General features: G+C 44.2%; 1 protein-coding gene across 2 annotated transcripts in view; it reads right to left on the minus strand.

Annotated features, from left to right (window-relative positions):
• Positions 1 to 1501: 1501 nt before the first annotated feature.
• DNAJC1 (DnaJ heat shock protein family (Hsp40) member C1) overlaps positions 1502 to 13832 on the minus strand; it is a 145603-nt gene continuing 133272 nt past the window's right edge. For both annotated transcript variants that reach the window (XM_040968214.1, XM_040968215.1), the window contains 3 exons: positions 8140 to 8188; positions 4093 to 4526; positions 1502 to 1684 (listed from right to left, as the gene is read on the minus strand). In XM_040968214.1, coding sequence (XP_040824148.1) covers positions 1616 to 1684; positions 4093 to 4526; positions 8140 to 8188 — 552 coding nt within the window. In that variant the 3' untranslated portion in view covers positions 1502 to 1615. The remainder of the gene's footprint in view (positions 1685 to 4092; positions 4527 to 8139; positions 8189 to 13832) is intronic.

Genomic DNA, 13832 nt, shown 5'->3' on the forward strand with positions numbered 1-13832 from the left:
GGATGTCCACAGGATGTCGGCCTGAAGTACGGGATGGAGGCTGGATCACCCAGGACTCTCGCTGCAGCCAGGACAGCCACTTGTCTCCTTTGTTCGTGTGCCAGTCTCTGAAATGTCCCTGGATGCATGTGGAGGTGGGAGGTGGGCCACAGCCAGCAGGGAAGGCCCGTGAGCTCCTGGGAGCAGCCGTCTGCCCTGGCCCTGCTGGTGTCAGCAGGAAGGCAGATGTGCCTGCCTGGGACCATGCCCAGGCCCTTTTCCTCACCTCCCTGCCAGCAGCGGCTCCTCCCCTTCCCCTGGAGCCGAGCTGCCCCAGCATTCAGGCAGGTCCTTGAAAGCCACAAGATCCTCCAGACAGGAGTAGCTGGTGGTGGTACTGTTGTTTTCTGTTTCAACTGCTTTTTGACTTCCAACTGGGAAGTTCCCCACCAAGTCCACTGGGGAGCTGAGCTGCAGTGGATACCAGACGCGCCCCGGGTTGCAGGTCCTGCTCTGTGGATACATACCCAGGTGGCGGGGTGACTCTGCACACACACTCTGCTTCAGGAAACAAAAATCTATTTTCAAGCCTTGGAGATACATGGCATCTTAAGGGAGGGGTGTGTGGCACAGCCACAAAGATGCTGCTTCGGTTACTGGCATCCCACATTGGAGAGCCTGGGTTCAAGTCCCAGGTCCACTGCTCATTCCAGCTGGAAAGCAGTGGCCCCTGCATTGTCCCTAGCCCAGTCTCAGCTGTTGCAGCCAACTGGGGAGTAAGCTGGCAGATGAAAGATCTGTCTCACTGGCTCCATATCTCTGCCCTTCTTCATTTCAACTACACACACATTTTTTAACGGTATCTTTTAGTTATTTTACCAAATAGATCCCCTTAAATGTGTCCTAGTTATCTTAATGCTTGCAGATTTAGGGCTGTTACATTCACCAACTATCTGCAAGCCCTGAAAAAATGACAGAAGCTTTGAAAAGGAAAGCACAGCTGATGAGAGCTCCACCACAAGCAGTCTGTCAGACTTGAACAGCCATCCGCAGGACAAGGCAAGCTTTTTAACTAAGACGCTAAAAAAGACAACTCGGTATTATCCGTCCCTAAAATTTCCTGTATGTTCTCTGGAAGTTCTGCTACCTGGGAACTTGGTTCTAGCAAGCTCTCCAACTTCGACCCATGGTCATGCAGACTTTCCCCAGGCTCCCCCGTTTGAACCCAGCCTGGGGTGTCACGGCTCCCCACGCGCCTGCACCTCACAACCCTGCTCCCACTAAAGGCATTAGCTGGGGCTGCGTTTTTTGCTCATGGCTGTATGGGAACACATTAAATTCATAATCTCTGAAAAACACACCTGCCAGACTGTCGGGAAGCACTACTGATTTGTTAACGAGTTCACTCTGCAGTTTTGAGAGGTTCGGCAATCTGTAAAACACCCCGATACTTTTACCCGCTGAACACAGCATCTGGTTAAACAATTTAGCACACCACTTGTTTGTTTGTTCATTTATTTAATTTTACTAAGGCACATGATGTATAGAAATACTGAGGTACAAAATGCAAATTTCTGCGTAAGATTTAAAAAATACTCATTTGGAAAATGAAGATGAACACCATCTTTCAGAATGTTCAGCTTTTAGCTTGTTTTTTCTTTTGGATCAGTTCAACCAGCAACTTGTACCTAGCGATACAGTCTTCCTGCAGAAAGGAAAAAAGAGAGGTGAGAGCAGTTACTTGCCCTGTCAGCGTGGCCTCCGTGTGCAGCAGCTGCTGGGACCTGCTCGCTGGCCTGCGTCTGGCCTAATGAGCAAGCACCACGCGTTCCCTTTGCCCACGACCTCTTGGAATTTTCTGGACCACTCAGGCTGGCCACAAGGTGGGACTGACTAGCCAGGTGTGACAAGGCCTGCAGCAGTCCCGGCCAAGGTGAAGGTGTTCTTTGCGTGGCACTGTGAGGCACGTCACCATTACGATTTTGATTTTCAACCTGTGAACTCTATCATGTTAATAGTGCACTGCTTCATCACCACATGAAGCATGCGCAGACAGCAGCCTGCCCACGGGAGCTGCTGCGGCGGCCTCAGCAGCCCCGGCCCGGTGCTGTAAGGGAGGTACACGTCCCAGGCCACCTCAGAGCAGCTACAGGGCTCAGGGCCTTCCCGCCTCCCACCTTGGGCTGGGCAGGGGACCTCATCACCCTCATGGGTCTCCAGAGTCTGTTTTGTTCAGCAGGTACTTGCTGAGGTCACACCAGCCTTTGCTGACTGAAGAAGTGATATCTGCTCTACAGCAGGTGACTTTCTCTCCCTGGTCAGGGAACGATGCTCATCCTCTTCTGAGAACTTTTGATTAGCAGTGTAATAAAAGCCTCTTCTAGAAGTATCATCTGTATTCCCAGAGACTAGTTCAGGTCCTTACAGACACACCAGTGTGGGGTAGCTGTCACTGCTTAGGACCCCTGCGGCTGCATCCCATATACGAGTCCCACTTCTGCTGCTGGCTGCAGCTTACTGCTTATGTTACCCTGGGAGGTGAAAGATGACAGTTTAAATGCTTGGGGCCTTGTCACTCAAGTGAGGGACATTCGTAGACTTCCAGGCTCCTGATTTTGACCTGACGCAGCCCCAGCTGTTACAGGCTTTGGAGAAAGGGTCAACTGATGGAAGATCTTTTTTTCTGCTTCTGTTTTTCAAATATATATGTATTTAAAACCCAGCCCTTCCTCTGTAGCAATGCTGTGCCTTAACTGGGTAGTGCAAGGCACTGCATGCAGCCGGGCTGGCACTCACCGGGGAGGAGGACCTGCGCTCTGGACCTGGCAGGCTTGGGCAAAGGTTCTGGCTGCAGGCCTCTGGTCCTCACACAGCAGCTGGTGGGAGCTACTGCTGCCTGGCTTGGGGCAGTGGGGCCAGCGGACAGCACCTCTGGACCTGTTCTGGAGTAGGCACTCAGGGCACACCTGCAAGCCAATCAAATCCTGCCTACTTCTGGTTGGGAACAGGCAGGTTTCCAACCCTGGGGCAATGAGTTACTGAGTGCACGCTCTATCTTTTGGAATCCACAGCTCCGGCTCCTCCTTTTCAAGCCAATGTCATTCATTACACATGTAAATGCCTGTGTCCTGACAGCTGAGAGGGGAATCCAGGGAAAACAACTTCTGGCAAATGAGGTAGAGAAAAATGGGAGAATCTTGCTTCCCAAATGCATCAATTGCTAATGTTTTATCTTTCTCCCTCCAAAATGCTCAACTTCATGATTTTAAAGGTGATAGATAAATTTCACCTGTGCACCTAGGTAACATTCGTGGCCACAAGCTAGATTTTCCAGCACAGAATTTCAATTAAATAAAAGAATGTGAATGAGTCCTGGTATAGTCAGAGGCTACTGTGAGACAGGCACGGGCCCAGAGATGAGCTGCGCTTTCTCAGCACTCCTGCTGCCTCAGACCTTCCATGCAGCTACAAGGAAAGGCTTATGGGTCAGGAAAAATCACATCCTAGAGCTCCAAACATCCAAACTGTGCCAAGAGAAGCCCAAAACCTGGATTGGGGGCTGGCTTCCCATGGGCTGCACCCACTCTTACCTCTTGTGGGTTTTTGAGAATTCTTAGCTATACACAAGACAAACACCCATTCTAAACAGCTCTGATCATAAAGGGTAAGTGGAATCTCAGAAGTCAAGGTCATTCACGCAGAACTCTAGCCTGGCCTGTGAACAATGGTGTGCCCCCCTCAGAAGGCTGCCCACTTCACCTGTCCTAAAGCCAGGCCTGCCCTGGGCCCTGGATGTGGGCAGCCTGCAGGCCTACCCCAATTTCTTAAACTGCACATTCTCAGGAAAGCAGGCGGCTTGGAGCTGGTGAAGTTTACTAGCCCGCTGCTGTAATCACCCCCCTTGAAACCCGGCCTTTGTACCCATGCTGGGCACCTGGGAGTGCCAGCTCTCAGGCTGGAGGAGAAATGTGTTGGCAGGGAATGGGCCAACAAGAAACCATGTGTTAACAGCAGCGAAGAGAAGGAAGAGAACAGGCTGGAGCAGAAGGTGGGCCAAAGCCACTGCAGGATTCTCATACCGGGGAAAGGCCCTTCCTGTCCCTCAGCACCCACCTTACTCTTAGACGGGACGCACTTGGCAATTTTGTCCCAGCGCTCAGAGCAGCCCTTGGGGTACTGCTGCAACGCCAGCTCCAGAAGCTTCTGCTGGTTCTGAGTCCATGGCTCCTCAGCGGCACCATTTCTGTCTTGTTTCTGGCTCTCCTCATCACTGGATTCATTCTGCTCGGACAAATCAAAATCCTTCTGCCTCTTCCCTCGGAACTTCTCCTCAGGCTCCGCCTTCGCAGCCTGGTCACGGGGTCTGGCTGGCTTCCGCCTCCGCAGCTGGGCTTCTCCCACCTCTGCCTCCTGCTCCCCCAGGTCCTCCTCCTGGGTGCCCTGAGCAGCTTCTCGCTGGGTGATGATGTCATCTGGCAAGGCTGCAGCTGTCTTGACGGGCCTGGAATTCTGAACTGTGGATTTCAGCTCAGACAGTCGAACCATTCCTAGACGGGCCACAACAACAGAGAAGTCAAGTCAAGTGGCAGAAGCTGCTGCCCAGCACTCACCGCACAGTGGGACAGCGTGTTAGGCATTTCTGAAGATACCATTTAATTTTATTATGTTTTTATCTTTCCATTTTATTTGAAAGTCAGACTTAAACCACTCACACGCAGAGAGAGATATTTAGATTGCTTGACTGATTTTCCATTCATTGCTTCACTCCCCTAGCTAGGGCTGGGCCAAGGCAAAATCAGGAGCTTGGAATTCCATCCTGGTTGCCTGTGAGGGTGGCAGGGTTCCGAGCACTGGAATCACTTGTTGCCCTGCAGACTGGGAATTAGCAGGCAGCTGGAGCTGGGAGCAGAGCTGAGGTCGGAAGCAGGCACCTGCCTATGGGATGCAGCACAGTACCACTGCAGGACGTCTGATCCTCATTCCCCTGATTTTACAGATGAGGAAAAGAAGTTTCAGGCAACAATAGAGGTGGCATTTGAGCCAGCTGTCTGATTCCAAGTCTTTTTCACTTATTTGAGGTACAATGAATACACACAGAATCAGGTTGTGAGCGCAAAACAGAAAAGATCTCTTTGAGAAGGAATAATTTACTTACCGGATAAGAAACAATGTTCTTCACAATACAATGTTTCCATTAGTTTCACTAGCATAGCTAAACATGGGAAACAAGTTTATTAAAAACCTTGGCCTTTAAATAGGGAGTGGTTGGGACACCCGTGTCCCATAGCCAAGTCCTTCCTGCCTGTGTGTCCTGGGAGACAGTGGGTGATAGCTCAAGTTCTTGGGCCCCTGCTGCCCACACGGGAGACCTGGATGGAGTTCTGAACATTTGAGCAATGGACTAGGGGTTGAAAGACCTTTCTCTGTATCTGTCCTTTGCCTTTTGAGTAAGTGGAACAACAATAAAAAGCTCCTCCAATAGGACAGAACAGCAGACAGAGCATCACTATCTACAAAGGACATCAATATACTGACGGTTATAGCAACATAAAAGGAGAAAGAAGAAAAATACACAAGGAAGAAACACAAGTATTAGAAAAAGAGAAACTTCAATTACCACCTTTAAAGTAGCCAAATATCACTTTTTTTTTTTTTAAAAAAAAGAAGTTATTGGAAAGGCAGAACGGAAAGACTGACCTGCTGTGACACAGTGCATGCCCCAAGTCACTTTCCAATGATCAAACTGATAAATATCAGAAAGTACAATGATACTCAGCTTTGGGAAAGATGCTAAAAAGAACATATTTGTATTTGGTGGTGGAAGCGGAGACTGGTCCAGCCTGGGGCTGTCCAATAAAAGAACCTGTGAGTCTATTAATTGTTTGATAATGTCACTGCAGAACTAAGAGTTTTTAAAGATTTGTTCGGTTGAAGAGGGAGGAAAAAACAACTGCCATCTTCTTTTCACTGCTTCATTCCCCAAATGGATGTAAAGGCCAGAGCTGGCCAGACCTGAGAAGGTGGTACACCCATACTGAAAAAAATCTTTTACTGTTATCTTTTATACTGTTTGAATTAAAAAACGGACAAAAAGAGCTTCCGTCTGCTGGTTCCCTCCCCCAGGGGCCACAATAGCAAAGGCTACACCAGGCTGAAGGTAGGAGCCAGGAACTCCGTCCACCTGTCTCCCACGTGAGTGGCAGCAGCCCAAGTACTTGGGCCATCTTCTGCTGCCTTCCTTGGCGCCTCAGCAGAAAGCTGGATTGGAAGTTGAGAAGCTCAGAACTCAAACCAGTGTTCCAATATGGGATGCCAGCATCTCAGGTAGTTTCTTAACTCTGGCCTAGAATTTTTTATTATGTGCAGAATTTATTGCTAGTGTGCTAGTGTATACATGTGTAGAGACACAATTACACAAGCACATACTATGTATTTCTATTTGCCGCCTCCACCTCCTCCTAGTGTAATGACATGATCTTTGGATATTATCCTCATGTAGATTTGCATTGCTTTTAATGAGTGCATGAATCACTGAATGAATGAATGTCATGACTTAGTTTCTTATGTACAAATATTTAGATTGGTGCCAGGCTTTTGCTATTAACATATAAGCCACATTTCATTAAGCATGATCTCCATGCTCAACACTTGCATATCCCATCAAGAGCACTTGTGAATCTACAACTCAATATATGCTTCCTTCACTTGTGAATATCTACATCAGATTAGCAGCATATTTATTATAAAAACACAGATGAAATTTAAAGATAAAGTGAAAAATTAATCCAGAAACATCAAGTAGGTTGGAGTTTACCACAGCAGGTACAACGCTGCTTTGGATGACTGCATCTTTTTGGGGTTCTGAGTCTGAGTCCTGGCTCTGCTTCTGCACCTGCTGAGAAGGTATTTAGGCACCTGCCGCCCACGTGGGGGACCCAGACTGCCTTCTGCGCTAACTGCTTTGGCCTGGCTCAGCCTTGTTTTCGGCAGGAAATTTGGGAGCAGGCCAGTAGATGATGTTTCCTGTCTTTCAAAGATATAAACATTTAAAAATGAAAATATTAGCTGAAATGAAGTATTACCAGGAAAAATGTAAAGCTATCAAATATCTGTGGCTGATGTATGTGGCTTATACCTTACCCTTTTATTTGTCTATATTTTCTTAAGTTTATACTAAGAGCATTTCTTTCCATGCTTACCATCACAGCTCTAAGAGAGTGTCCAAAACTTGAATTGGTTGTGACTGTTATCTGTAGTGGGCCATTTCTACATTCTGTGTTGCCCTATTAACCCAGTTTTATTTACCTAAACCTTTACATTTCAAACTCTTTCAACCTGCAATTTTAAGGAAACAATTTCAAATCTCCTTCTCTTCCAATCGAGAGAGCAAGTGTAACAGCTCGTGCTGCCGCTTCCAGAGCTGAGGTCTCCCCCATGGGTGGCAGGCACCCAATGATCTAGCCATCATTGCTGTACCCCAAGGTTTGTGTGAGTACGAATGTGCAGTCAGGGGTCAGAGGCAGCAAAAGAAGTGATATGGGATCTGGGCATCTTAACTGCAAGGCAAAAATTCTGCCTCTTACATGCATCCTTTTTTTTTTTTAATTGGAAAGTCAGATACACAGAGAGAAATGGTATGTCCATATGGGATTCTGGCACATACAAGGTGAGAACTTTAGCCACTAGGCTATTGTGCCAGACCCAATTCAGTACTTTTTTTCCCTAAAGATTTGTTTTTATTGGAAAGGCAGATATACAGAGAGGAGAGACAGAGAAAAAGATCTTCCATTCGCTGATTCACTCTCTAAGTGGCCACAATGGCTAATCTGAAGCCAGGTGCCTCCTCCAAGTCTCCCATGCGGCTGCAGGGTCCCAAAGCTTTGGGCTATCCTCGACTGCTTTCCCAGGTCACAAGTAGGGAGCTGGATGGGAAGCAGGGCTGCTGGGATTAGAACTGGCGCCCATACGGGATCCCAGTGTGTACAAGGTGAGGACTTTAGCTGCTGGGCCCAATTCAGTACTTTTTAAGATATAAAAAGACATATGACCACTAGAGTTCACAGCACCAAACCACCACTGCATTATGTTTAAAGAAGTCATTTAAAAAGAGATTTATTTTGAAGTACCTACTTTAGTGGGATAAAGCAGCAACTCACTCACCTGGGGAGGTGGTAACTGAGTCCTTCAGCTGCTTGGCTTTGGTTGTCACCTGTTTCAAAACATAAAATTGATAACAAAAGACACCTTACTTTCTACATATTCTTGTGGGGTTGAGCGACCTACTTTACGTGATATTTGTGTGAATGAACAGGGCTCACTAAATGCTGGGCCTGGCAGAGAGAGCCTGAGTTCAGCAGTGCATTTATTCAGCCAAAAGGAACCGAGGCTGAGAGAGGGGAAGGGCTCCTCCCGAAACAGCCGATCACCCGCAGCATTCAGAAAGCACGCACGCGAGCCGACGGCGTCGTGGGGCAGTCCCCGCGTGCAAGGCTGCCTCCTAGGGTACACCAGCACCAGGATGAAAATCACTACAGAGCCAGGGCCGCTTTTTTTTTTTTCTTCAAGCTGGAGAATATACCAGTGAGTATAATACTCAATGGAGAATATGGCATTTATGCTGTAGATGTTAAAATATAAAAGTCTTTCTTTGTAGCTTAGAAAGAAACCTTGAGAACATGCAAGAATGATACTAGTAGTGCTGATGAAGGGGGACAGGTTTTATATTTACTATGTGAGTATGGATCCACAGAAGTAATTTTGTTCTGTGATAATTATCCATTTTTTTTCTTTATATAAATGGTAGCCTACTCTGTGTCTCATACTTTTTTTCTACTTAACAGTGTGTTGTATATCTACATGCAGATTTGCTCTATTAAAACAGATAAAACAGATGCTGACATCATAGGGCACCGGCACCTCGCGTTAGCAATGGCTTGAGTCTTGGCTGTTCCATTTCCAACCAGCTCGCTGTTAACACTCCTGGGGAAAGCAGCAGAGGGCCCACGTGGTAGAGTTCCAGACTTCTGGCTTTGGGTGGCCCTGCCCCATCCACTGAGGCCAATTGGGGAGTGAACCAACTGATGAAGAATCTGTATCTTTCCCTTTCTCTCTTTAACTCTGCCTTTCAAATAAGTAAACTTAAAAAAAAAATCAATGTATAATTTGATTATATTTGGCCCAGAAAAGTCCCATGCAATCAGCACTTCAAACCACAGAACATTCTTATCACTAGGAAAGTTCCCTTGTGGCTCTGTCAGTTTCTACACTGTCCCACAATCAGGATCCTGATTTCTATTAAATGTTTTTCAAAATATATGGTCAAAATTCATTATTTTGTCAAACAGACAGTAACATCCATCAAACTATCCTCTCTTCTCTTGTTTAAAATGTTAATCTGATTAAAATTATATTCCAGTGTATTCCATAGGCTATTTTTATGCACTTTCCTATGCCATTAATCTATGTGTATTTTTGAGCCAACATTTCACTGCTTTGATGAAATCTGAAAGTAAAAGCCCAGAAAGCATGTTCACTAAGAGCACAGCTTGCAGCTCCCGTGTTCAACCCCGGTGCTGCCCTGATCAGCCGGTAACAATGAGCAATTTCCCTTCCTTTTTGTATCACTCTCCAGTATGTGGAAAGTGCTACCAATATCAGTTGCTTCTTAGGGATGTTTTAAGTTTCAAATGAGCTCTAAGGATGGTACCTTGCTGATATTAAAGGCCCAATCAATATTCATATTATCTATCATAACTGAAATGGGTCATTTGCTTCCCACTCATATTAAAGGGCAGAATTACAGAAAACATATAAACTCTTCTCAGTTTTATTATGTACCTTCCCGCACTTTAGGCATTCTTGCTTTCTATTTATTGGAAACAAATTGAGGCTAACATGAGCTTCCCTGATTTCCAAATTTTCCAATTCAAAGTTTCTGTGCATATATGAGTTCCCTCTTTTATCCTAATTCAAAGAAAGAAATTATCTTCCCTCCTCTGGAGGCTAAAGATGCCACTTACAGAGAACTGTGTTCCATCAATTAATTCCCTTTGCTTTCATCTTCAACTTCTCCCTTCCCATCACACAATTTTATAAACCTTCAGACTTGCTTCAAGTGGTCTCTATTCTGAAAGACCATCTTCCCTTGATCTTTTCTGTTCTGCGGGCTCTCCTGAGAGCACCTCCTAGTTTTTCTCCGAATGTTCTTTTGTTGGTTGGACCCTCTGAGACCCTCCTGTCTCGTGTTTTCTAGTGTAAGTGCTCAACACTCTGCCCTTGCCATGTATATGTCCTTTTCATTTTCTCCTCTGGTATGTCGTTCCATCTACTTAGCAATGTCTTAGAAAAGAAATAATTAACCTGCATCTCCAGCCCTGACGTTATCTGGGAATGTCAGTGCCACATAAGTTGATCACATCACAGCAGATCATTAGCCCTAACAGCCTGCACCTGGCTTACAACAGGCATTATTCTACATAAGGTACATTAAGGTATATATACATAATCCTGCCAGCAGTTACATTAGATAGGGATGTAATTATCCCCAGAGGCTCAGATAAAATAAAAGATCCAAGATTAGAAGCCTAGTGAGAACCTCAACATTGCAAGGCTTTAAAATCTTTGTAATCACTACCATGTATCAGCCTTTGGGCCCCAAACTCTCATTTTATAGTTACAGAAACAGACCAGGGACTCTTCTGCTCTAACACTTCCTGTCACTTAATCTCCTCATACTAAAAAAAATTTAAAACGAATCAACTTAATCACAAACTAATCTTGGCTTTTCCTTTTTTTGCAAGCAATTATTATTTTTTAAAGATTTATTTATTTTCATTGTAAAGTCAGATATATACAGAGAGGAGGAGAGAAAGTATTATCTTCCATCTGATGATTCACTCCCCAAGTGACCACAATGGCTGGTGCTGCGCCAATCCAAAGCCAGGAGCCTCTTCCAGGTCTCCCACACGAGTGCAGGGTCCCAAAGCTTTGGGCCATCCTCAACTGCTTTCCCAGGCCACAAGCAGGGAGCTGGATGGGAAGCAGGGCTGCTGGGATTAGAACCGAGACCCATATGGGATCCTGGCGCATTCAAGGAGAGGACTTTAGCCGCTAGGTCACAGCACCAGGCTTGCAAGCAATTATTTTTTAAAATTTGATTTTAAAAAAATTTGATTTTCTTATTAGGGGAAACTGCTGTTTTTCTGGATTTTTTCCCCTCTTTTTTTTTCTCCAATTATATAGTTCTATAAATTGCTTTATTCAGTTCTTTTCATCTTCCAATTAATGTTATGTATCTGAGAGGCAGAGATAAGAGAACAAACTCCCATTTTCTGGTACATTCCTCAAATGTCCACACAGCCAGGAGCTCAGCCTAGGTCTTCCCTAAGAGGGGCAGCGAGCCAACCAACTGAGCCATCATTTGCTGCCATCCAGGGTACACCTTAGCAGGAAGCTAGAACTGGGAGAGAGCCGGAATTAGAACCCAAACCCAGGATGTGAGGGTCGTAGTTGTGCCTTAACTTCTACTCCAAGGTCTACCCTAGTTCTACGCATTTTATTACACTTTTAGATTCATGTTACCACCACTACTTATATGGTAATGGGATATTCTTATTTTCTTCTCCTTTTGCCTTCTTAATAAACAAATACATTTTTAGATTATTCTAGAGTAGTACACAAAGATGTCCCTTCCCCACCCCCAAATTTCTTACTGAGATTAATCTCACAATCTTTTTAATTTGCAACTTGCATCACTGCTTCATTCCTCGTTACTGCTGAGTAACATACTGAGGAATGGCTATACTAACTGTGGCAGTTTCTATCTTTTGGTTACTATGAACAATGCTGCCATGAGTATTGCATATACTTTTTTATGGGCATGTTTTAACTTCTTTTGGATATATCCTGAGAACTGTCAAGCTATACTGGTAACTCTCCATATAACTTTTTGAGAAACTATCAAGTTGTAAGATTGATGGCAAAGTCTTTAGTACTTTTTTCCTCCCTTGGTTAATGTTACTAAATGCATATGTCTTCTTGATATTTTCAAAGACTCATTATTTGGTTCTGTTTCTTTTTCTTCTATTATTCTAATTTATTCCCTACTTTTTGTTATTTTTTTCTGACTGCTTTAGAAAGGAAAACATCTTAAAATGAAAAGTAACCTAATAACTTGTGATTTTTCTTGTTTCCTATGAAAGGCATTTAGAGTTATAAATTTTCCTAAGAACAATAGCATTGGCTGCACTCCCTGGGAGATTTAGTATGCGGTATCTTCGAATTCATCTCAAAGACTTTTTAGATTCCTCTTGTGATTTCTTCTTTGACTCACTGGTTTTTAAAAACTGTTATTAAATTTCCACACACTTGCTTCTTTCCTGCTACAAATTTCAATTTCCTTCATTAGGGCTGGAAAATATAATTTGGATTGTTCCCATTTTTAGAACTTACAGGGGTTTGTTTAGTGGCCTAGCATGTAGCACACCCTGGATGATGCTTCATGCATATTTAGAAATATGTGTACTCTATCATTTTTGAATAAAATGTTTTAGGAATATGTTAGCTTCAGTTGGTGTATAATACCTTTTAAAAAAATATATTTGTTTATTGGAAAATCAGATATACAGAGAGGAAGATCTTCTAACCACTGATTCACAAAGGCTGCAGCTGAGCCAATCCAAAGCCAGGAACTAGGAGCCTTTTCCAGGTCTCCCATGTGGGTGAAGAGTCCCAAAGCTTTGGGCCGTCCTCAACTACTTTCCCAGGCCACAAGCAGGGAGCTGAAAGGGAAGTGGGGCGCCGGAACACCAATTGCACTTATATGGGATCCTGGAGCATGCAAGTTGACTTGTTGCTAGGCTACCTCACTAGGCCTGTATAATATCCTAAAAATCTTTCTAGTTGATCTCTCTAGTTCTCTCCTTTACTGAAAGTGGAATATTGTAATTTCCAACCATTATTGCTGAATCACTTGTTTCTCCTTTTATAGTTCTGCCAGTATGTGGTTCGTGTATTCTATGTAAGACACATGTTTATAAGGTTGCATCTGGGTAAATCTTTTTATCACTATAAAACATACCTAACAATTTTTTTGTTTTGAGTTTATTAGATGACATACAAAGATACAAAAATTATACAGAATGTGATAGTTTATCTAAACAAAGACAATAGCACCATTCTAACTGTCTACCTCCCAGCATTTAAAATTTTCTCTGTTTTCTGTATGTATCCACAAATTATAATTTATTTGAACACATAAGGAATCCAGATAAACTTTTAATCTGAGGCCAACAGGCAGATACATTTGGTGGGGTTGGAGTTGCAGTGCAGCAGGCAAAGTTGCTACCTGTGACACCAGCATTCCATATGGGTGCTGGTTAGTGCCCCAGCTGTTCCACTTCCAATCCAGTTCTTTGATTTTAGCCTGGGGAAAGCAGTGAAAGATGGTTCAAGTGCCTGGCTCTTGCACCTACTTGGGAGAACTGGTAGAAGTTTCTGGCTTCTGCCTAGGCCAGTCCCATCCATTGTGGTCATCTGGGACGCGAACTACTGGGTGGAAGCACTCTATTTTTTGTTTCTGATTTTCAAATAAATGCATAAACCTTAAAGATTGGTCTCATAATTTTATAACCTGAGGCATATATACTTTCAATATTTTTAAAGTCATGATGCAGCCTATCATATAAATAATTTTTCCTTTTATATGAAGGGTTATCATATATATTAATATATTTCTCACGGCCAAAGAGATTCCTAATATCAGAATACTGCCTAGTAAACAAATGTTAATGATATGTAGGGAAGAAAAACCTTGGCGAGTCATTCATTTAGTCCTGACACCCTAGTGTTATAAT

The sequence above is a fragment of the Ochotona curzoniae genome, unplaced genomic scaffold (assembly GCF_017591425.1).
Source record: "Ochotona curzoniae isolate NIBS_2020 unplaced genomic scaffold, NIBS_Ocur_1.0 scaffold_4683, whole genome shotgun sequence".
Classification (NCBI taxonomy): Eukaryota; Metazoa; Chordata; class Mammalia; order Lagomorpha; family Ochotonidae; genus Ochotona; species Ochotona curzoniae.